We start from the raw sequence: 24,588 nt of genomic DNA, 5'->3' as shown, positions 1-24,588 counted from the left end.
ATATATACATGAACTGATACATGCAAATTTGATTTGAAAAATGCTGGGATGCCTTGATGTAAGTCATTGTTACATTTTTAACTACAGTTGTATTAGAGGTTGTAAAACGGTCATCATTCAAGAACTAACATGTTGCTTTTCAACAGACTCTAACTTGGCTGTCATTGCAGGTGGTTTGACATTGGATGTCTGATTATCGAGGATCCAATTCATGGAATTCATCTGGAAGCTTTTACCCAAGCAACACCAGTGCCTTTGCAATATGTTCAGCAGGTGAGTTTTCTGTTTTCTTATTAAAGTTGGATTAAGACTTCAGATTTAAGATTTAATTTATGATGTCAGCCCTTACTGGTAGTAGCTACACTTGAATTTCTTAGTTTATAAAATGAGGATCAAAATATTTTTGAGTCATGCATTGCCTAAAAATCTTCAGGCCTTTGTAGAAAAGCAGTTCTTCCTTGGGAGTCTTCATTCTGCAGTACATGGCACTTGAGCCGCTGATTTTAATTCTTGTTAAAGAAGAAGAAATATTCCAAGAAGAAGTTAACCAAGGAAAAAATAACCTCAAAGTACTCCCTCAGAAAAGGAAGTACAGCTTTAATTATTGAATTGTTGTCATCAATCTGATTCCATGACTCACAAATGTTTAGATAGATAAGAATCCTCACTCTTCCTTAGGTGCAGAAGGAGGTCTTGTAGCTCAAGTAATGCACTAAGCAAGTGCACCTAGGAGGTGCAGTAAGCACTCTTACCCGTCCAAAGGCTCATTTTCCTTTCTTTAGCTTACTTCCCAGATGTGTTTGAGTGTAATCTAATGCCAACAAAATGGCATCACCAGTGAGGTGTCTGTGTGAGCACATTAGCAATTGAGCAAAGTATCTGGCACGTCATTTAGGAACAAGTGTCTATTTTGAGATCTTGCCACTCAGTCTTTAATAAAGCTCATAGAGCCTTCATATTTATGTTGTTAACCACCAGCAAACAGACAGGTTCTCATCAGAGACTGCTGAGCGTGATTGCCAGAGGACTGCCAGGCCCTGAGCATCTACAGGGGCACAGGAATCTGCTGGCTGTTCACGCTATTGCTAAGTGGAGAATCTAGTTTACTTCTAAAAGTTACAAATTTTGACATAAAGTACTTGAAACATGAATTTCTATAAATCACTGCTCCACTTCAGAAGCTTTTTAGAGCCGTATAGAGATTGCTCATAAACTCGATTTCCCTGGAATGTCCCAAAGCTGTATTTGATGGGAACTAAACCACTTTTTTCTTTGTTTGTTTTTCTCATAGGTGCCAAGAGGAGTGTCCAGTGGGGACTTACGGGGTGCAGTGTATTGAGCCCTGCAAGTGTATGAATGGTGGGAAATGCTACCATATTAGTGGTGCCTGTCTCTGTGAAGCAGGATACACTGGAGAGCAGTGTGAAACAAGGCTTTGTCCTGAAGGAATTTATGGTCTCAAGTGTGATAAAAGATGTCCCTGGCACAGGCCCACTACCTGGAGGTAGGCTTTACACCCTTGAACCTGTTCTTCTGTAGAGAAGATAGAAATCTGAAAAGAAAGATTTCCTGATTTTTCTAGTACTTTCATGCAATCTGAAGCAGCGAAGGACTTGTGAGAGAATCTGGTATTCCCTAACTGGATCAGGAAACTCTCAGCCCAAAAGAGCTTCTGAATTACAGTGCTTGCAGCTATATGTGATCTTAATATTCATTGCTGTATTTATTTGGTTGCTTACCCGCCAAATAAATATTATGACAAAGTGGGACCTTTGTCTCTGTTTACCAGGTGGGTAGATCATTACATTGCTCACTGTGTGTAGGCAGGAGAGATCATACATCCCTTGCATGTTCTGGTGTGCTGTAAGTGCGAAATAACTGAAATCAGTAGATGTGGTCAGTTGATGGCAGCTCCAGGGCATGAAGGGCAAGCCCATCCTTGTGCTTAGCAGCCTCTATGCTTCGTGAAGGGTTAGATATAGGTATACCTGGGAGGTTCTACTATTTTCCAGGGGTCCAGAGAGCAGCAGCAGGTAACAAGCCTCTTAGGCAAAGAGTTTTTTCACAAATGGTTCTTGTTGATTGCCTCTTTTGGTAGATATGCAAGGATTTGAGCTAGAGTGTGTATTGAACCCAGCCCTCTGTTCTCTGTGACCAGGTGAAAGTATCCATTTTTCCCTTGGTACTCAACAGTCAAGAGAAAACGGAGATTGAGCACTGGCTGGCTGAGACTAAGGCCACATAAACCCCGTTTCCTCAGTGGGGTACAGCAACAGCGCTGTGACCTGGTATGAGCAGATCCATACGTCCCTGCCACTTCCCATCACAGGTTGGGGGGTTTACAGAAACTTGTCATTCTAAAGATGCAGTTTGCAGGAAGAAGCAAAAAAGGCCTCTGTCTGCCTTTGTCAACATTAGCGCCTTGTTTTGTACAGGAATGTCTTTACTCACGTGACACCTGGTGTAAAAAGAGCACACTGTAGCTACGTACTTTTCTAGAAGGGTTTTTTCTTTTGTCTTGTAAGCTCTTTCTGGTGATCTTCCACCCCTACTTCACATTTGTATTTTTTAAGCCAAAGTATAGGCCATCTTGCAAGTTTGCATTTTTCTCACAGACTTTGTGTACATGGTCAAAAGCTTTTCATGGGAATGTTAAATTGCATAGGGTGCTACAGAATAGGCAGTATCTCTCCAGATCTCTTTAATTCCCTTTTTTAATGTATAAATCTTACTGCCAATTAGGCTTAACTGCATGAGAACCCATCAAAAACCTTCAGAAGTGTTGCAGCTTTTTACATCTAATTACAAATTACAGAGTCCTAAGTTTGGTGTGAATCAGTATATGAGTCAGTATGCCTTAGTAACACTCACTGGGGGGCCAAGAATATTCAATGACTCTGCTTTATACCCAGTGCTACTGCATGAGAACCCATCAAAAACCTTCAGAAGTGTTGCAGCTTCTTACATCTAATTACAAATTACAGAGTCCTAAGTTTGGTGTGAATCAGTATATGAGTCAGTATGCCTTAGTAACACTCACTGGGGGGCCAAGAATATTCAATGACTCTGCTTTATACCCAGTGCTATCTCATGTGTGTTGTGTCCTCCTCTGCAGAAACGAAAAAACCACTCCAAACAGGACAGTGATGTCTGTCTTAAAATGCCAGTACTATTAATTTTATAAATACGTTCTAATTTAGATCTCAAGAACTGTTCAGTTGTAGATTGTCACATTTAGTCCTGAATTACTTATCCTTCCATCCCCTCCTGGCAGCTGTCACCCTGTGTCTGGGGAATGCTCCTGCAAGCCTGGCTGGTCGGGGCTCTACTGCAACGAGACGTGTTCTCCAGGATTCTATGGCGAGTCATGTCAGCAGATCTGCAGCTGCCAAAATGGTGCTGACTGCAATAGTGTGACTGGAAAATGCACCTGTGGCCCTGGATTTAAGGTAAATAAGTCTCTCTTTCACAGTACATTTTCAACTCCATTGGCTTTAGTTGATTGCCAAGTTCTTCATGGTGCCCGAGTGTCCTTTCTCCACCACAGGAAAAGAAAGGTAACGGTATTTAGGTACATAAATAATACTGGGCGTTGTCTAAGATTCTGAGGCAAATCTGGGATTGGTTCTCAGCACTGAAGAGCATTTCAGGAAAGAAAAGATAGTGACTTTGTAAAGACAGTGATAAGTAGGAGGATGTGCTTGTGAGGTGTAAATAAAGGGAGGAATGATGGTTTCAATCATTATCTTGCTGCAGCAGCTCCTGATGTTCCATCCAGAGAAAATCTAGAGCAAGACACTTGTTTTTGCAGTTCAGGATGGATTATTCTGCAGCTTTTACATGCATTTGCGGTTACCTGTGCTTTGGATATTTACAGGGTGACTGTTGTAGGAACAACAACTGTGAAAACTTCAGTCAAATTAATTCCTAAAAATACCGTAGACATCCACGTTCCATGAACCTGCTGTCTTACTGAGATTTGGTTTCGTGAAGGGCTTCCTTATTACTTAAGATACTGTCCATTGATCTAACCAAGTGGTGTTTGCTGTGTGACCTGAGCTCTCCCAACAACTAACAGGAAAGTAATGCTTACTGTGGACTTAAAGAGCATGAAGGAGTCCCTCGCCATGAAATTTCAGATACCTTAGTGACAGCCTGGAACAGGCATGTTCTCTGGCTTTTGTAGCACCTGAGTCAGTCTACAGAATGTACTGGTTCTATTGTCTGAATAGTTTTTAGACTCTGTTTTTGTGTCATTCAGGGTGCTGCTTGTGGTACTGCCTGTCTTCTGGGGACGTATGGAATAAACTGTTCATCTGTATGCAACTGCAAAAACGAAGCCATCTGTTCACCAGTAGATGGTTCTTGTGCCTGCAAAGCAGGTAAGCATCCCTTCAGATTAATTTCCTTTTTCCCTAATCATAAAATGAATTTGAGTTTTGGAAGTAGAGAAGAAGAAAGAAACTTAATAAAAAGCAGAGCACCCTGAAGGCCATATCACCAGCTGATTTATGCATCTGCTGCTCTGGGAGGTGAAAACTAGGAAACCATCTGCCCCAAGAAGAGTGCACATGCCTCATGTTTGTGTTCTCAGTGGGCTGGAGGCTGCTGCGGCTTAGTGAATTACTGGTGTTTACCCTGAGGTGTGCCACCACTTCTCTCTTGGTGGCAGTGCTGTCATCTGCTGGATGTACCACAGGCATGCCTGCCATGTGTCTGACAGCAGCCTGTCTAGTCGAAATGCATAGGCGGGTTTCCCTCAGCCTGGGTGTGCATGACCTCTGGCTGCAACCCTTGCCCCTCTCAGCCACACAGAGGCACCGATTTCTTCCTGCCATTTTAGCACTGATGTTAGTATCTCCTGGCAATTTATTCTATTTGAATGCTCTTTTCCTCACCAGCTCTCTGAGAAAACCTTGCCTAAGACCCTTCCAAGCCTTTGCGCGCTGTTCCCTGCTTCTGTGAGAAACTTTCTAGGTCTCCCAGTATTCGTGCGACTAGACTGACGCTCCTTGACCTCCCTGCCTGGCTCTCACCTCCCAGCAGTAATTCTGATGGACATTGTACCCCCTCAGAAACTGCACGTGCCTGCCCACCTCTGTCAGGGACTGATTTTTGCCTGAAATGACCCCTAAATGTGAAGTTCTCTATCCAGGGCACGAGGCGGCTTCGTTTCAATCCATGTGTTTTGCACAGTCTATTGATTAGGCTCAGTGCAGAATTACTTTTCCCTTGGCTTGCTGTAAACAAGGTACAAAATTAGAACCTTGGCTTGTGTCACTGCTGATGGTCACGTCGGACTGTCTCCTGCCGTTTCTATTGTATCAGATGGTCACATTTTTAAAAATCTATTTCCATTTCTCTGCCTCCAGCGTGCAGTCTGCAAATCATTGCTACCCAGCATAATCAGCAGTGAAGGGTGCATTTTAGAACCATTTCCCATTACAGTCTTTTTTGCATCTGGAGGGAAGTACAGCAATGATCTAGGAGGTCTTCCATGTATCCTTGGAGAAATGCAACTTAGGCACTGCTGCTATGTTTCCTTCTGTTTTGTGTCTAGGATTTTAGTTTCTAAACTGTATTGCAGAACTCCATCTGTTCAGTACTGGCGGAAGAATGATGAAAGCAGCAGCTTGAATGTAGGGAATATAGTCCTTGCTTTTTCAACCCATGCCTTAAACCTTCAGTATCCTCTGGTGCTTGGCAGTGAAATTTCAAGGTGTCTGTGTTTTCCTTGCCGATCTGCCCTGCATTGCTATTGCATGGTGGCACCCATCTGCAAATGTGTGCTGTGCAGAGATGTCAGGAGGTGCCCTTCACCACCCTTGTTCCAACGTGGACAAGTCCTCGTCTGAAACTGCTGCTACTAGCTTGTAGCTAGTGGTACCCTGGCATTGCACATCTCCGAAAGATGCTGCCTGATAGGCAGAGTGAAACACGTCCTCAGAGAGGAATGGGGGAAAACTTGGATTAATTTGTCACTTGAAATTCTTCTTTTTGGCAGGTTGGCATGGTGTAGATTGCTCAATAAATTGTCCCAGAGGTACCTGGGGGCTTGGCTGTAACTTAACTTGCCAGTGCCTTAACAGAGGGGCTTGCAGTGCTCTGGATGGAACCTGTACCTGTGCTCCAGGCTGGAGAGGAGAAAAATGTGAATTCCCTTGCCAGGTAGTTTCATAATTTCACCAGATTTTGCACTGAATTTTGTCGGGGGGATAAGTCTCCAAGGAGGACTGCTCCTGGTAGCCCATACACAACTGGGTTGAAGATTAGGGACACGCGCCAACAAATCTTTGGGAAGAACTCTCCAGTGCAACACACTGAAGTGCACAAAACACACAGTTATGATGCACAGATGAAAAACTCTTCCTGCTTTCATGCTTTAAAGTCGAGCCTCAGACTTTTCTCCAGCTCCTTTAGAATTTGTTGAAAAACACAGACCCAGATTTTTCCCTGTTGGCATCAAATGCTCTCCAGAGTGCTTCTGTTAAAGCAGAAAAAACTATGAGAGGAAAGAATGTGCCAGAAATAGATACTTAACATCAAACAACATAATTTTAGTTAAATTATCTTCTATCTCTGGTACAATATGAACGGAGAAGTTGCCTTCATTCTTAGTCAGCTGTGAGAAGGCACTGCGAAGAGTGCAGTGACAGACAGGTCTTTGCCTTCCTTTTGGGGCTCTGACGCCGTCACGCCGACATTGAGAACTGCAAAGTTAGAATTCATTGCACTGACATGACATTGCTGCATCAGGTCTGCTGCACCTTGCAATTTGTGCTTGGGGAGAGCAATCAAAATATCTAATTTCAAAGGTTTTAAAATGGTAAAAGTCAAACCTGATGTGTTTTATTCCATAACTGTTTTTTATTACATTTTGTAGTCAAAACATGAACTCTTTCTCTGAAAAACTGGGTTTTCCAGAGTCCATCTTTTCCAGTGATAGAGTTTGGTTTTCTGGGAAATTCACCTTTAAGCTTCTCTCAGGTTGGAGGAGCTCTACTGAGCAGTAATGTGGTAGGAATAGCTGAACTACAGTGTTAAACTGGGAGCCACGACTTTGTTTTGCATGAAAATTTGTTCTGTTGAACTTCTCTCAGAATACTCAGCTTTTTTTTGTTTGGGGTTTTGGTGGTTGTTTTTAGTTTCCAGGTGAGCTACAGTTTACGTTGACGGATTGAGTAGAGTGACAGACAAATTCTAAGACGTTCTGCAAAGTGGATTAGAGTTCCATCTGTGCACGTTCATGCAGCGTTTTCAACAGTACGTCTCCATCAGAAGACTAATGTTTCTTTGTCCTAGGGCAGCTTTGTTTATCACTTAGTGTCTGATCTGGAGGACGATGCGATCTCCCAAGCTCCAATAGCTCTTCCAAAACGGACTTACTAAAACAGATGGGTAGTGTCTCATAGCATTTGCTTCACTGTTGCAAATAGAGCCACAATAGTGCTTAAAAGCATTTCTCCATCAGATAATTTAGCATGCCCATGCTCCTTGTCTTGCTGTCTCTCTCTGCCTGTGTCAAGTGAAGTCTGTAAGCATGTACATATTCCAATGCATATTCTGCCTCCGAATTCCAGAGTAGGAGAATGAATGGGAAACTAATTCAGTTGAGTCCAGAGTTATCTTGGTTTTGTTCTTGTTTGAGGAGTTTATTTAAATCAACGTATTTCAATTTCTTTCAGTAACTTCAGAAAATTCCTATCACTGCCCAGATCGTTACTTAAGTCTAAATAAATAGCAGACTAAACATACCACTTTTCAATTAGGTACTTGAGGATTTCCTTTCTTTGCAAATCTGATTATACGCAAAGGAAATGCCTAATCTTTTCTTTTTCTCTGTATAAAAATGTACTGTTGCCATGAGCAAAGGGCTCCTAGCACTTGAGTGCTCTTAGATTTTGTTCTACTTCAGACTCGAAATTGCTGGAATTGAATAGGTAAATGCTGTGGAACCTAGTAGAATTGTAGGCACGAACACCAAAACCAGCAAAGGAGCTTTCCTATAGGGTTTATTCTGACTTTGAAGGACTGATAAATTCATTTAATTTAGAAGGCAAAGCCTCTTTTTAGCTCGTTTTAAACCCTGGCATGGATTTTCTTTCCTTTTTTGTTTTGCTGTGGGCAGCCTCATAAGTATCACCCCACCCTAGTGGGGTTTTTCCATGTTGCTAATTTAGTTTTGACACTTCTCGTGTAAGATCAGTTCACAGCTGTACTTTCCCTTGTTTTACAAATGCAGTTGTGAAGATTTTTGCTCTTTTCCATTTGTCAGATTGATTTTGTATGGAACTGCCCCCAGATGTATGTGCCACCTTCTGTGGAAGAAGAAAAGGCAAATTCAGACGTTCAGATGTAGTTCCATGAAAATCAGCTGTGCTTTTGTGGCACAGCTCAGCACAGCAAGAAGGGTGTTTAACCTACAACTGTAATTTCTCTTGATGGTTCAAAAAACGTTGCGTAGCCAGAAGAAATGTTTTGTGCCCTGTCTCCTGGCCAGAGAAATTCTCTTTTAACAGCACATGCTGTAGTGCAGAGAGAAGGACTTTTAATCAAAGGGATACACTTTGCATTGTTTAGGCAATGAGCTTTACCCTGAAGATACATTTTAATCTAACGTTTTAGTACTTTGTTGTAGAAATTGTGGTATTCTGTGGTATCTTCTTTTTGTCCAGTACGTCGACAACTCAGGAGCTGAGGCAGAAAGGAGTCTGAACTGCTTTCTCATCAAGGGATTCCCCGGTCCTGGAGTAGGACCTCAGCTGTTAGGGAAATTAGAGGGACAGTCCAAGAAGGCTTCGTTGCAGCCTCTGATAGTGTAGGTTGCCATGTTCTGGATCACCGTCTCCAAGTCCCTCCTCTGGGATTTTTCCAGAGAATATAATTCTTTATTTTCCCCTCGTAACTGAAGGAATGAAAATGCAGGACACAAAAACTGCTGCAGAAGCCCAAAGTGCTTTATCTTAAGAACGCAGCTTATGGATTCAGGAGAGATGCGTGGTTGTTTTTTGAGGCAGGACTGACCAGAACTTGTTCTCTTCTAGCTCCCAGCTGTCGTCATCTCTGGGTTGTTTGTTTGGTTTCCACAGGATTGCACGTACGGTATGGATTGCGCTGAACGCTGTGACTGCAGCCATGCAGACAGTTGTCATCCCACCACGGGTTCCTGTCGCTGTCTGCCGGGATGGTCAGGTACAAAAGAGACTCTTGAAGGACAATGGGAGTTTCCACTATGGCGGGGCTTGGTCTTGCCTTTCACTTGGTGTGCACAAGAGGACTGTGTGGGGCTGGAAGGAGACAAGGGCCAGTTCTGTGGCTGTTTTGTTCCATCTGTGATTCACAGGTATGGAAATGTTGTTGAGTGTGGGATCCACAGACAAACGGGGAGTAGGAGAGTAGACGGGTCAATCTGAAACCTTGCGCGCCTTCACAGAACCATTCCTCAGGAAGTGGTGAAGAGCTGTAAATATGCAGGGCTGTGCTGGCAGCTCTGGTACGTAAAGCCTTGCGTGCAGGAACCCAGAAAGCTTGGCTCTGGCAGCCAAAAAGAGGATCAGTTGTGCAGAAGCTGTGCTTCCACTTAGGTTTTTCAAACTTGAGAACTCAAGTGTCTCTGCACATATTTTGTTCTGCATGAAAATTGTTGCACTTTTCTGCAAGGTTTCTCTGTCATTTTCCTTGTGGTTTTAGGAAGTATTTGTATTTGGTTATCCATTAGAATTTGTGTTTGACGCTGTTGTCTATGAAGAGCAAGGTAATTTGAAAACATGATGAAACTCTGCAGAAAGGCATGCTATCACAAACCTTTTATCTCCAGGAAGGGATTTGAGTTCTCACCTAAATGACTATGTAAGTGTTGGGAAAACTCTTCCAGCTTCCGCAAGATGGAGTTGACATTCTTAAGTTTGCCCCTCTCAGAGGGTTCTGGAGTTTTGTGTCTCCGTGCGATACTGTAGCGTTGCAAGCTTCAGCTTTCCTGTTTGTATTCAAGGGTCAGTAGCCTCTGTGGACTCTCTCCACAGGAGTCCTCACAGAAAGAGAGAGAGGCTCCCACAGCCAGCACTCACCTAACTGAGCCCAGAGTGTTCTTGGCCTTATTGTCGTCCCAAAAGCCACAGTGTGACCTCCCCTCAGTCACTCAGATACCGCTGGGAAATGGCAAGGCTGCAAAAATAATAAAAGTAATTGGAGTGAATGATGAGAAAATAGTAGTATTGTCATTGTGCCATCGATGAGTAGTTTGTGAGACACTAGGGCAGACAGATCTCCAGAGACAGAAAGTATGGTAACGAATGAAGCCAGGTTAAAGTAGGTAGATTCTATGATTTGAAAGTCCGTAGTAAAAGTGTAGCATCTTTTTGTAACAGGTTCTAAAAATAAGCTGGCCGGTGTGATAGAACTATCCTGGGTGGAGATGACGACTTCAGGCGTAGCACAGACCTTGACTGCGTGACCTCAGGTATTGGAAAGGAGACACTGCTTTTGGCTTCAGTGAAATCTTTATCTTTGGAAAGGAAAAAGATTTTGCTGGAAAGAGACTTTGTGCTTGATTCTAGAAAAAATGGAATATCTGTCCCGGGATGATGTCATCACAACAGTGTGTGTAACGGACTAGTTTCAACACGTTGGTGATGTCAGGACACACTGTATGACATAAAGAGCATAGTTTGCTTTCTGCTCGGTGTCTGGAAATATCCTCCTCCCACACTTCACACGTCAGAAAGGTGGTGTGGAACATATGTATATGCATAATAAGTGGAGTAGCAGGCAAAGGGTTTGTCACAATAGAGGAAGGAACTAAGTGCAACAAAGTATGTTAGAGTAGCTTAGCTACCTAATATTCTAATTTATCAGGAAAAAAATACCAGAAGGGATTAGAGCAGCAAAGGAGGAGATTTTATGGAACAGCCTCTCCCTGTCCGTCTCCCTAGCCTCTCCTTTTTTTTTTTTTCCTCCTTTCTTTTAAAAAACTTGTGCCTTTTGCGTAAGTATTAAGTGAATTCCTATTTCTGGTCTCAGGTTCTCTAAAAGTTAGGTGATGTGTAGCTGGCTGTATCATGTCATGAGTACTTAAAGGATCACTGGAAAACATTGGTAAGTTTTTCTCAGTGAAGTAATGGCTATTTGTTTTCCAAGTTAGGAAACAGGTAAGAAGTCAAGGTCTAAGATGACCATACTCCTCTACAGATAAAACTGTCCAGTCGATCTTTTTAAATGACTTTTCTTCAAATATGCCTTAGGAGTTGTTTGTGTTGGAGAGGACATACTATGTGTAGTCAAATGTGTATAACATAAAAACTAGAGATGCATTTCACATGCAACCCAAGTCAGCATGGCCTGACAAGTAACAGAATGTCAGTTAAGTCATTAAGAGCTGGGATATAGCAAACCCTAGAGGAAGACGAGCAAATCTCCATTTGTGAGTGTAAAGCCTTGAACTGCACGAATAATGAGGACGCCATTGCCAGCCTTGTGTGTTTAGAAAGCAGCGCTAATTCAGAGTCAGGAAGTGCTCTGAAGAGTAGTTCACGGCTGTATAGAAAGTGTAGGAAGGAATGACGGTTTGTTCTTTCCGATTCCAGTCTGTTCCCCTGGGTTTTATGGACACCGCTGCAGCCAGACATGCCCCCAGTGTGTACACAGCAGTGGTCCCTGCCACCATATTACTGGCTTACATGACTGCTTACCTGGATTTACAGGAGCCCTCTGTAACAAAGGTACAAGTTGTAGTAAAGACTCTCTGGGACAGAGAGACCAGGCACTTCAGCAATTTTCCTTCCGTCGCTTGGAAGCCATAAAACCAACAGCAGTTGCTGTTGTAGTGCTTGCAGCGTATAAATTAGGAATCTTAAGCAGGTTTAAACTGTTTGAACATTTGATCCTACAGTATGAAACCCACTGTATTGTTATTTCTATTATTTGTATAATGAGCATGTATAAAGGGCTTCCCAGAATTTCTAATGCCTTACTGAACATTATACTAAGCAGTACCTGTCTTGATCCTAGTATCAAGATTCCTCTTGAAATAAAGAAAAGGTAATCCCATTCTGATTACTAAGGAGTTCTAATTGTGTTTTGTTCCAGTATGTCCCAGTGGCAGATTTGGCAAGAACTGCATTGGAATATGCACGTGCACCAATAACGGAACGTGCAATCCTATTGATAAATCCTGTCAGTGTTACCCTGGCTGGATTGGTAGTGACTGCTCTCAACGTAAGTATGGAATGTTCCCCTTTCTTTTAACAACAATCAGTCTGGGTTTGACTATTTACATTATCTAGTTTGTAGTAAAAGACCCCACTGTCCAAGTCAGAAAAGAGGACTGTGTGGTATGGGAGGAAGAAATCCGAAAGTTTTCTTCTTCAGTTTATCAGCACTATCAGCAACATAATTGCACTCTGGCTTTTCTAAGAAGTGGGATGGAGAATATGAGAGAAGAGACCGATTTTCAGTCTTTCACTGCCCAAGAAGAGTTGTAGAGGATCTGCAGAGAGCTTCTGGCTGCTTCTTGCAGAAGCCACCCCTGCTTCCCCCCTTCGCCACCAGAACCTTGCCACATAAAAGCACAACGCAGATACCCGTTTTTACTGTCATTCTACCTCACTTGGGGAGTATTGCCTTGGTATGCTAAACCAGTGAAAACTTTGTTACTCACTCAGAGGTCTTAATTTCATTATGTTTCATAGGAGTTCTTTTATTAAATAAATCAGCATTCTCCAGATGCCTTGTCAGGTCTATGAAAATACTGATAATAGGAGAGAAATACCTGAGGCAGAATTCTCACAAGAAATAGATTGATTCCATGAAGTACCAAAATCCACACGGTCCGAAACACTGTATTCCAAAGTTTCAGTTAACCCATTTCTGTGAATAAAAGAAGCCACACCAGAGCCTGATACGTCAACATTCCAAAGAGACTGTGCTGATTTCCATGGAGGTGCATTTCCGAATACCATCCCGCATTGGTTTCACGTCACTTATGGTAACTCATTTATGGCTTGGCTAGTCCAGGTTAACTAGCTCTGTACCAGTGCAATGTAGCAGCTGGTGACTTTGGAAAAAAAACTCTTTGCTGTCTAAATTCTGTGAAGGATTGGCATGCACAACTAAGTATCATAGCAAGATAAATCTTGAGCCGATTCCTGTGGAAGCCAGTAGCAAGAAAGGTGTCTGGTTTTATGGTAAAATAAGTAGGTATTTTGGAGAGTAGAAGAATAGGGGTATTTAGGAGGAGGAGAGACTTACTCACAAATCAATAACAAGAAAATGGTGCCAGCAATATGAATGGAAGCATCTATTTAGACTGTGCTCATGGGCTGTAACAGAGCAAGTTTCTTTGCTTTGTGTACAGGCCTTTTGTTCACATGGAAAATAACGATTCCATTAAATTCTTCTGGAACCAGTAACCTTCTTAAAACTTTTAACCTTTCATCTGTATGGGATTTACATTCCCTCATAGCTGACCACTATTTTCAAACAAAAACAATAACAAAAAGAATCATAAGGCACAACTGAAGCAAAAACAAGAAAAACCAAACTTAGTGCTTTTTTTTATTGTCACTACAATGTAGTATATTTCTTAATGAAGTGAAATTTGGGCAAAACCACCACTTTGCAAAAATGCAGCCCACACATAGATGAGTCCTTTTGCATTTAAAGGATTCAGGAATTTCTATTTTTTAGAAATACTATATTCATCAATGCAACCACAGCAGCAAGAGTCCACTTGATAAAGGTACAGTCCTGATCATTTGCACTCTATTTAGGTAATTACCTAGACTCTAACATTAGAAATTAAAGAATTAAGCTTCATATTTAGCCTAAATCTATAGGCTGTGAGATGTGTTTCAACCTTCTCTATTTGTACTCCTTCAGTTTTGAGGCTTAGAAGACTTATACCTTTGGCTGTGTTCAACATAACTGCTTGCAGATTAAAAAATAATGAAAAGAGGAAAGTTACTTGGCTTTCTGTGTGGAGAAAGCTGGTATGAGTGTCCTAGTTACTGAGGATCAAGTTTGAATTGCTGGCTTTTTCGACACTTCCAATTTTTTTCAACACTTTTTATGTAGAGTAAAAGAAGTCCTTAGTTAGAGAAAACCCAACCTGTGGCGATTTGCTCAGAATGGAGTAGCCCAAGAAATGGCTTTAAAAGCAAAACAACAAACACCAAGTGAAGCAGTGCTTCTATGTGAATGTAAGCAGCTCTGTTTGTGGATATCACTGATCTTTGTCATTTGAGATCAATTAATGAATTGCTGTGGGTTGTTTTAGCTTGCCCACCTTCCCACTGGGGACCGAACTGCATCCACACGTGCAATTGCCATAATGGAGCTTACTGCAGTGCCTGCGATGGGGAGTGCAAATGTACCCCAGGATGGACTGGCCTTTACTGTACACAGAGTAAGTGACTTTTGTCATCCATTCTTGGTCTATAAACGAGTGACAGAACTTTCCTTTGGTGTTTTCACATTTCAGTCGTTGATGTCTTCCCACGCTGCTAAGCATTTTTGGCCCAGAAGATGTAACACGTTACCTCCGCGGTAGCAGGGGAGGCAGCTGCACAAGCACTGGCAGAGTGCTGGCAACTACATTTGAACTCCTCTTTAGCCTTGCTTTAGAGGAAGACAACTTTTGGCTGCGGCTGGGCATCCCTGTGGAAGAGTCTGTCATGTGCACACACAGAATGAATGACTCTGACATTCAGATGCTCCCCCTGCGGATGTGCAGTACTGGCTGTAGTCCATTAATATACTTACCCAGGATGTTTGCATTTTAGTTCTGGAGCAGTTGCTTCACTCCAGTTCTCTTCCCGCTCCTTCTATTGCAGGATGTCCCCTGGGTTTTTATGGGAAGGACTGTGCATTGCTATGCCAGTGTCAGAACGGAGCTGACTGCGACCACATCAGTGGGCAGTGCACCTGCCGCATGGGCTTCATGGGGAAGCACTGTGAGCAAAGTGAGTAGGAATGGCAAGTGTTGGTGCCTAAGAGCAATTACTCAACCCTCAGGGGAGCCTCAGTTTTGGCCAGTGTTTTGATACATCCTCTTGGTGCAGAATGCCCTCAGGGTACATACGGGTATGGATTTCGGCAGATTTGTGACTGTCTGAACAACTCAACGTGTGACCACATCACGGGAACATGTTACTGCAGCCCAGGCTGGAAGGGGGCCAGATGTGATCAAGGTAAAGCCTCCATCCAAGTAAATTCTCCTAGTTGTTTGATAGGAAATTTGGATTAGCCTATTACATTCCATCTCTGTATCGCTCACTAAATTAGTCTGATAAAGCTCGTAGGTTTAAATAGTCCATCCTGTTAAGTGATGTATATTCTGTGGATTTTGTACGTATTCCATGCCTCAGTAATAGTTCACTGGAGCAAAGCAATCAGTGTAGTTGTGTGAAATACAGAGTCCTTCCTAGAATGTTCTGAGTTGGCAGGGACCCAGAAGGATCATAGGGTCCAACTCCTGGCTCCACACAGGACCAGCCAAGTCAGAGCATGGGACCGAGCGCATCGTCCAGCCGCTTCTTGAACTCAGTCAAGCTGGGTGCTGTGACCACTTCCCTGGGGAGTCTGGAACAGGACAGGACAGCCTTTACAGCGCTGTCCTCTCCAAAAAGGCAGAATTGCTGATGGAGCGAGTGCTTGACCTGCTTTGAGCTTTTGCCTAGAAAATGTTGTTACTTTCTCAAGTCCATGAAAACACCTCTTTCTAGGCAGAACATGAATGATTCTCCTTAAGGCCAGGAATGTCTTCACATTGGTATCAAACATCATTCAATTGTTTTGCCTGATTAAACACAGTTAAATTAGCAGAAAGGTTTAGAAGTTAAAAATTGCCTTCAGTTCCTGACACAGAAGCCTCTGAATTCATGCCACATTTTTAATTTCTTTTTTTTAAATTTCAGCTGCAGTAATAATACTTGGAAACATGAAGAGTTTAAGTCGCACCAGTACGGCCATCCCTGCTGATTCTTATCAGATAGGGGCTATCGCAGGCATCATCATTCTTGTCATGGTTCTGCTTTCCCTGCTGGTGCTGTTCATCCTTTACAGACGTAAGCAAAAAGGAAAAGAATATGCCTGCAGTGACCTACACCCCTGCTCTGAGGGCCATCAATGCAGATTACACCATTCCAGGTAAGTGACATTTTGAAGGTGGGGGTTTTTCTCCATCTCTTTACATTGCACTTTTTTAGCTGAGCTCTGAAGGGTTCTCACGTGCCCCTAACAGTGCCCATTTCACCATTTGGGATGAGCAAGGGTTGCTGTGAGCAGGCGCATATGTGGTTTTGAAGAGGATGTCTACAGTACTGCCATGGGAGGCTTCCTGGAAGGAGAGGCAGGGGAGGGCTTCCACCTGTGGGAAGAGGAAGCCTGAGACACTGCTGTCAGTTGCCTTTCACGGGGCAGAGAGACCACCCTGGCAGCCGTGCCGGTGAACTGGCACAGGGGACCAGTGGGGTGTGATGGCAGATGTACGTGCTTACCTTTCAGCTGTCAGAGACAGTTCAGCCCAGTTCAGAGGGTGCTGCCCCAGCACCTCCAGCCGCTCAGCCTGTTCTCTGTTAGTCTCTGCGTTTGATCCTCTGCGGGTGGCTTCCCCTGCTTGTAACGAACAAGCGACCATGTACCTCACTCTGTGGTGTGATATTTTGCACTCTCAAAGGGTTTTCTGCGTTATACACTGGAGGCATGGCCTTTTCTATTCCTGTGTGTCTACTTAAAAACAGGATTGGAAATGGGCAAAATACAGTTTCTACTGAGACTTTAGTTCCGTGCCAACAGCTGGACTGCACAAAGGCGGCTGCTGTAGCTGTGGCCAGTCAGGATTTCACAGGAGCTGTGGCAAGATTTCCTGGAGAGGCAGGGAGCAGAGAGGCTCAAGTCTGAAACAAGTGAAGGCAAAGAGCAAACCCGGGAGTGACGCAACGGGTACGTGAAACTTCAGGCACTGCCGTCTTCTGCACACAGCTGTTAAGGCAGGCAGCAGGTGAAGAAGGTGGCAGAAAGAGTTTTCAGAGCCAAGAAAGAGCTGTCAGCAAAGGTGAGAGTGCTCTTGAGGCACTAGAGAGTGTTGCATCTCCTCAGAAAGAAATGCCATGTTATTGATAGTTGTTGATTTTCTTTTCTTTTCAGAAGCCATCCCTCACAGTACCGGTGGAAATTCCAACAGTCACTATTTCTCTAACCCCAGTTATCATACTCTGACTCAGTGCGCTACCCCACCTCATGTCAACAACATGGACAGACTGCCCCTGGCAAAGGTAGAGCATCAAAATCTCAGTGCTCCTCTGTCAATTAGCTTCTAGTTTATTTCATTTGGTTCCATCATGTTTCACGTTTGGTTTCTTTTTGTGGTGGGTTGACCCTGGCTGGAGGCCAGGTGCCCAGCAAAGCCGCTCTATAACTCCCCTCCACAGCTGGAGAGGGGAGAGAAGATATAACCAAAAGCTTATGAGTTGAGATAAGAGCAGGGAGAGATCATTCCGCAGATAACATCATGGGCAAAACAGCCGCAACGCGGAATAAAATGCATCTAATTTCCTACCTAATCAAAAGAGACTGGGATAATGAGATATAAAACCAAATGTTCAAACACCTCCCCTCACCTCTCCCTTCTTCCTGGCCTCAACTTCACAAATTCTCTGCCACCTGCCCCCGAGCGGCACAGGAGGGGGCAGAATGGGGATTGTGGCCAGTTAATCACACGTTGTCTTTGCTGCTCCTTCCTGTTCGGGCAGAGGACTCCTCACATGCTTCCCCTGCTCCAGTGTGGGGTCTTTCCCATATCAGACAATCCTCCATGAACTTCTCCAACATGAATCCTTACCATGGGGGCTACAGCTCTTCACCAACTGCCCCGGCGTGGCTTCCGTGGGGCTCAGACCTCCAGGGACAGACTGCTCCAGCCTGCTTCCCCACAGAGCCACAGGCTGCCCCAGGGAAACCTGCTGTGGCATGGCCTCCTCTGTCCACGGGCTGCAGGTCCTGCCAGGAGCTTGCTCTAATGCAGGTTTCCCATGGGGTCACTGCCTCCTTCAGGTGTGTCCACCCGCTCCAGCATGGAGCTGCAGCTGGGATCTCTACTCGGCATCATCTTCCTCCTGGGCTGCAGGAGGACTGCCTGCTTCACCCTGGTCATCTCCATGGGCTGCTCGGGAATCTCCCCTCTGGTGCCTGGAGCGCTTCCTCCCCCTCCTTCTTCCCTGGCCTTGGTGTCTGCAGAGTTTCTTCATCTTCTCACTCCCTTCTCTGGCAGCAAGAAGTGTCTGCCTGTGGGTTTTTTTCCTTCTGAAACATCCTATCACAGAGGTGCTGCCACCATCGCTGATGGGCTCATCGCTGGCCAGCGGTGGGTCCATCCTTGAGCCGTCGGGTATTTACTCTGTTGGATGTAGGGGAAGCTTCTAGGAGCTTCTTGCAGAAGCCACTCGTGGCCTCCCACCACTACCAAAACCTGGCCACGCAAACCCAAACTACTTTCCCTGATTAGCACCTGGAAATCCTATAACTTCCCATCAGTTTCAGTTTCTGTTATCTGTCTTCCTTTGAATTAGGCCAAAACCAATCAGCTGTTTGTGAACCTTAAAAACGTGGAACCTGGAAAACGAGGAACTGTCATGGACTACGCGGGAACATTGCCTGCAGACTGGAAACATGGTGGCTACCTCAACGAGCTTGGTAAGAAGGAAGAAGGAGGAGGAGGAGAGGGTGAATGGTATTTACTGTGTTTGGGATAGAGAGGGAAGCAGGGAATTTTTCCTGGTTCTCCGCTCAGGGTAATGCCAAGGTGGTCTGGCTGTGCGTGAGGTTCAGGGTTATGGGTTCGACCTTTCTTCAAGGAGACAAAAAAGTGACTCCTTGTGAGGAGCGGTGAATCCGCCTGATGCCCAGTGCAGACATGATATGCAAAACTCTCATCATATTGTCATACAAATATTTTCATACTAATTACTTTCATAAATCAATGGGTGTTGTAAATAAGGATCTGCTTTGGCAAAATTACTTTGATTAAATAGGTGTGGGGTTGGGTGAATCCTTTTCTCTAATCCCCACCACACAGAATCAAGGCTTTTTGAAGTAGTTTCTCATCATCTGGGCTGCTGCAGATGTAAATTGTAGCAGCATCTTCCCAGCTAAGCCTCCTGTCTGCTAAAACACAGCACATTGTCTGTCAAAAGAAAATTCCTGAGAAGGGGTGAGAATTTCTGTATCCTGTTGTCGCTTCATCCTTTCCCAATCTCAAGCATCCCAAAAAGGCTGGATCACACTCCTCATGTCTCTGCCCAGTGAAAGCCTTAGAAGGGACTTTGAGTGCCATTAATCTTTAGATGATTTAATTACCTTCATTTCTAGTCCTTCTCACTGTCAGGTTCTGGGGATCAGGTGCAGCATCAGAAGCAGTCTGCAGCAGGATTTTTCCCTGCCCATCCCCAGCCTTGGTCTAACAACAGCTCCGCCCGAGACCCGGGGTTTTTAAGAAAACAGTTTAACGCTCAGAGTTCAGCTTTACATTTTCTTAGAGCAGATGTACCAGCACTTGGGACTTCTGAGAGATCCCGGCTGTGGCTACCCCACTGCATGGGGAGATTCTGGAAGACTGGAGGAATGCTGATGTTATGCCTGGTTTCTAGAAGGTGCAGTGGGATTGCTTGGGTAGCTCTAGGCTTGTGACCTGAGTGTCAGGCTTGGCAAAAACAGCAGGACAGCTGACATGAGACCTAGTAAATAAAGATGGAGTAGGAATAAATTTAGTTGGTTTAGGTCTTCTCAAATAACTTAATTTTGTTCTTGGAAACTGTGTATTTTGTTTAGAGAGAGACTGTCTAGAGAAAGTTCCTTTAGACTGCTGTAATGCTTGTAACAGAGTACCATGATGCAATCTTGGTTGCAGTGACCATGAAATGTTGGAGTTCTAGATCCTCAGGGAAGTAAGGAGGGTGCACAGCAAGCTCACTACCCTGGACTGCAGGAGAACATACTTCGGCCTCTTCAGGGACCTGCTCAGTAGAGTACCATGGAACGAAGCCCTGGAAGGACCAGGGGCCCAAGACAGCTGGTTAGTATTCAAGGACTGCCTCCTTCAAGCTCTGGAGAGATGCAGCCCAACAAATGCACCAGGAGACCTGCCTGGATGAACAAGGAGCTCCTGGGCAAACTCAGACAGAGAAAGGAAGCCTACAGAGGGTAGAAGCATGGGCAGGTAGTCTAGGGGGAATAACGAGAAACTGTTCCAACAGCCAGGGACCAGGTTAAGAAAGCTAAAGTGCTGACAGAATTAAATCTGGCCTGAGACATCAAGGGCAACATCAAAAGCTTCTATAGCTCCATCAGTGACAATATGAGAGTGAGAGAAAAATTGGGCTTGTCTCCAGAAGGAAACAGGAGATGCAGTTACCCAGGATCTGGAGAAGGCTGAGGTACTTCATGACTTTTTGCCTCAGTCTTTTCTGGCAAGTGCTCAAGCCACAGTGCCCAAGGCACAGAAAGTGAAAGCACATGAAGTACAGTGTCCAGCTCTGAGCTCCCCAGTAAAAGACACTGAGCTGCTGAAGTGAGGCCAGGGGAGGGCTACAAAGGTCACCACAGGGCTGGAGCACCTCTCCTACAAAGACGGGCTGAGAGAGTTGTGCTTGTTCCACCTGGGGAAGAGAAGGCTCTGGGGAGATTCTGTAGCAGCCTTTCACTACCTAACCGGGAGGGGGCTACCAGAAATCTGGAGAGGGGCTGTTTACAAGGGCATATAGTGAAAGGACAAAAGGTCATGGCCTTAACCTGAAAGAGGGTAGATTTAGATCAGGTGTTAGGATGGAATTCTTCTCTGTTGGGGTGGTGAGGTCCCGTCACAGGCTGCCCAGAGAAGCGGTGGCTGCCACCTCCCTGGCATTGTTCAGGGCCAGGCTGGATGGGGCTTTGGGCAACCTGGTCTAGTGGAGGGTGTCTCTGCCCACGGCAGGGCGTTGGAACTAGATGTGCTTTGAGGTCCCTTCCAACCCCAACCACTCTGGGATTATCTGTATTGAATGCCAGCTACTATTCTAACCAGAATTGACAGTTCTCAGACTGCAACAGGAATTTGCTGATGACAAGACCAAGGGCCATAAACAAGAATAGCAGTAGAAGTGGATTCATTAAGGACTGTCTAACCATTTGGAAGTGCTATGACTGGTTTCCATTTAAATATTTGTTGGGGAGCGACTTGTTAGAACTCAACACCCTGTGTAGCATTGATGTCCATACTACTAGCATGCTTGAGAGAAACACGTGTTTTTCTTGTTGCAGATCTAGTGAAGAACTCCCAATATAATTTAAGTAATTGCTCGTTAAGTAGTTCTGAGAACCCCTACGCTACTATAAAAGACCCACCAGCTCTTGTCCCCAGAAGTTCAGAATGCGGCTATGTGGAAATGAAGTCCCCGGCACGCGGGGACTCCCCGTATGCTGAGATCGCTGGCTCTGCTTCAGCCAATAGGAACGTTTATGAAGTTGGTAAGTGCAAAATGTACTTCTCGATGTTGAAGGTTAAGAACAAAGAGCACAGGACTTTTTCCTTTGAGCCAGGTTAATCAAAACACATTAAAAAATCAGTTAAAAAAGCGATACGTTCAGGTTCTGTTTTCTGCTCCACCCATCTCACAACGTCTTTTCCAGGGAAGTGGTAGAGATCACAAGGACAGAGCTTTAAATACCTTCAGCTCTGATCTCTAACCTAGAGAGAGCGCTCAATTTCCCTGGTTTGAAGGCCTGTCTTTAAACAACAGCGTAAGCTAAGCATTTGATCGCACTCTATTTTAGGCTGTTGTGGTGGTTGCACCTTGACTGGAGGCCGGGTTCCCAGCAAAGACACTCTTCTCACTCCCCTTTTCAGCTGGGGGAGAAAATACCTCTTGAGAGGCTTAGGAGTGGAGATAAGGACAGGGAGAGATCATTCCGCAATCAGCGTCACAGGCAGAACAGACTCAACAGGGAATTGAAAAAACCCATCTTACCACACTCACATGCACAGAAACCAGGGTTGAATAATGAGAAGTGCAACCAAATCTTAAAAAGCCTGTCCCTGCCTCTCCCTTCTTCAAAGACTCAACTTTATTCATTATTTCTCTCCCTTCCTCCTCGCTGAGGTGTCACAGGGGGGTGGCGGAATGGGGGTTTCCATCAGTTCCTCATAAGTAATCTTCCTTCTTAGCGGGAAAGGGGGGGGTGGGCATTCCTTACACTCTTCCCCTCCTCCAGCATGGGGTCCTCCACAAACTTCTTCAACGTCAGTCTTTTCCCACGGGGCTCCATCTCTTCACCAGCTGTCCCAGCGTGGGTCACTGCTATGGAGTACAGTCATAAAATCATAGAACATCTATGAGTCTCTCAGGCCCACACTGCTCCATCCTGGTGCCCCCCAGTGCCCCCAGAAAACATGCTGTGGCCTGGGGCCTGTCTCTGCATAGGCTGCAGGTCCTGCCAGGAGCTTGCTCCAACACAGGTCACTACATCTTCTACATGTGTCTCCCCGCTTCAGCCTGGGGCCTCTCCACGGGCTGCAGGAAGCATCTCTGCTCCCCATCATCTTCAGTGGGTGGCAAGGGGACAACCTGTTCCCCATGCTCTTCTCCACGGGCTGCAGGGGAATCTCTCCTGTGGCACCTGGAGCGCCTCCTCCTCCCCTTCTTCACTGACCTTGGTGTCTGCAAAGTTTCTTCCATCTTCTCACTCCCTCCTCTGGTGGCAAAAAGCGTCCACTGGTGGGTTTTTTTCCTCTTAAATATGTGACCACAGAGGGGCTGTGACTGGTGCTGACGGGCTTGGCCTTGGTCAGCGGCGGATCGGTCCTTGAGCTGGTTTGGCCATGCAGACCCACAGCAGCAGTTAAGTACTGAACACAGCTGGAGTAAATTTATGGGAGGGATAGAAAGAATCTGTTTCCTCTTCTTGACATGAAAACCAGCATCTTTCCACCCCCCCCACAACGGGGCTGTATTTGACTGACAGGGGCCCTATCAAGTTCCTGCGTTACTGTGGCTGGTGTAGTTCCAGAAAAGTTGGGGGTCTGGTAGAATCCTCCTTATCCCAATGCTCTCTAGGCTGGAATAAAGTCTATGTCTTCTGTCATAGGATACCATTTGCCTTTTCTGTCCCCAGTTAGACATTCCTCCAAAACCCACCATTCCTCCCCACATTTCTAAGGATTTTTATAAAAACTAATTAAAAATTCGTTATGAAACTAATTAAAATCCCCAAATTAGTTTGGTGGGTGGGTTTTTTAATTTTGTGTTTATTGTTGGGGGGGTTTGTTTGGTTGGTTTTGTTTATGCACAGACAAAGCACACTTGCTTCTGTCAGGAAATGTACTTGTGGCAGGGCCCTGCTGCAAACCCACAGGTGTAACTTAGTGTAAAGCCAAAGCACCATAATACCCCTCTTTGTTCCCACACCTGCCTTGTGACAAGGAATACTGAAGCAGAGAAGAGAGGATCTTTTGTAATGCAAACTGAAGTGTAACCCCGCGTTTGTTTCTGTTTGCTGCTTCTAGTGTTGAATGCATCTTCTCTCTTTTATCACAGAACCTACGTTGAGTGTTGTCCAGGGAGCACTCAGCAGCACCGGACGTTTCAGCCAGGATCCGTATGATCTGCCAAAAAACAGCCACATTCCATGTCATTATGACTTGCTACCAGTTCGAGACAGCCCCACATCCTCACCGAAAGAGGTCGGCAGTGAATGACCCCAAAAGCTGATGTGTAGCACAGTGGGACTCTCCCGGGGCAAAGTGGCAGGACTGTGCTCCTTCCTCTAGTTTCCTTCCCATCAGATTTGGTTCCAAATCTGTCCAGCAGACAGCTGCTGTACCTGAAACAGAATCTCAATGTGAGGTTTGTATTGTGTCTACAAGTGACAGATGGACAAATGCCACCACACTCTAGGGATCCTGGTTGTTCTTTTGCAGGTATGCAGCACATTTATACTGTAATATACTGGCTTAAAAATACTAGCTTGCAGATCAGTTTTTATAACATCCCATTTCAGCCACTTTAAATATAGACTTCGTGTCCTCCCAGGACAGTGCCATTTACCAAATACCACTTTATACAGGTGATTTGATTCACTAGTTCTGTAGAATAAAAGGTGCTTGGCCAAATTTTACCTTCCATTCTGATCTCAAGACATGATCTAATGGTGATAAGGAAGCTTGGGGAATCCATGACCAGGTTTTTCTTGTCCATTACTGGTGGTGGGCATACCTTGCTTGCATAGTTTGGGAGTTAAAAGCATTGCGTACCTCAGTATGCTACGGTGGATGCCTTGAGAAACTCCTTATATTCCAGACCCAGCACCAGCCTTCAACAAGTCTTTTGCTGCCATTCAGCTCCATACGTTGCAGTTCTGACCACTACTTCTGCCACTACACAACTAATGCTCCATCACATATCAGTAATTACTTCAGAAAAGGTGTGTGCTACATCAGTTTATTTTTGTCACCAGGGACTGATTATGTAAGGAGTGGACAAAGGTGATGACTGCTGTAAATCTTAACTGCGAGGAAAGGTTTACATTTTATAAACAGGTAGTAATAATGTCTGTAATAGAGGA

General features: G+C 44.7%; 1 protein-coding gene across 1 annotated transcript; it reads left to right on the top strand.

Annotated features, from left to right (window-relative positions):
- Nucleotides 1–262: 262 nt before the first annotated feature.
- LOC311203725 (uncharacterized protein) lies at nucleotides 263–23,795 on the top strand (the record flags this gene model as incomplete). The annotated part of the gene is given in 18 exon segments (XM_084278483.1): nucleotides 263–273; nucleotides 1,292–1,504; nucleotides 3,275–3,449; nucleotides 4,262–4,382; nucleotides 6,005–6,168; nucleotides 9,090–9,192; nucleotides 9,719–9,754; nucleotides 11,583–11,717; nucleotides 12,085–12,213; nucleotides 14,273–14,401; nucleotides 14,829–14,957; nucleotides 15,057–15,185; nucleotides 15,912–16,077; nucleotides 16,079–16,143; nucleotides 17,143–17,270; nucleotides 18,564–18,717; nucleotides 21,289–21,495; nucleotides 23,562–23,795. Coding segments are annotated over 18 exon segments (2,355 nt in total). The 3' UTR covers nucleotides 23,723–23,795.
- Nucleotides 23,796–24,588: the final 793 nt, after the last annotated feature.

This window comes from Gallinula chloropus, assembly GCF_964237585.1.
Source record: "Gallinula chloropus genome assembly, chromosome: Z".
Classification (NCBI taxonomy): domain Eukaryota; kingdom Metazoa; phylum Chordata; class Aves; order Gruiformes; family Rallidae; genus Gallinula; species Gallinula chloropus.
The sequence above is the reverse complement of the archived record's forward strand: the minus strand, read 5'-3'. Positions and strand labels throughout refer to the sequence as shown.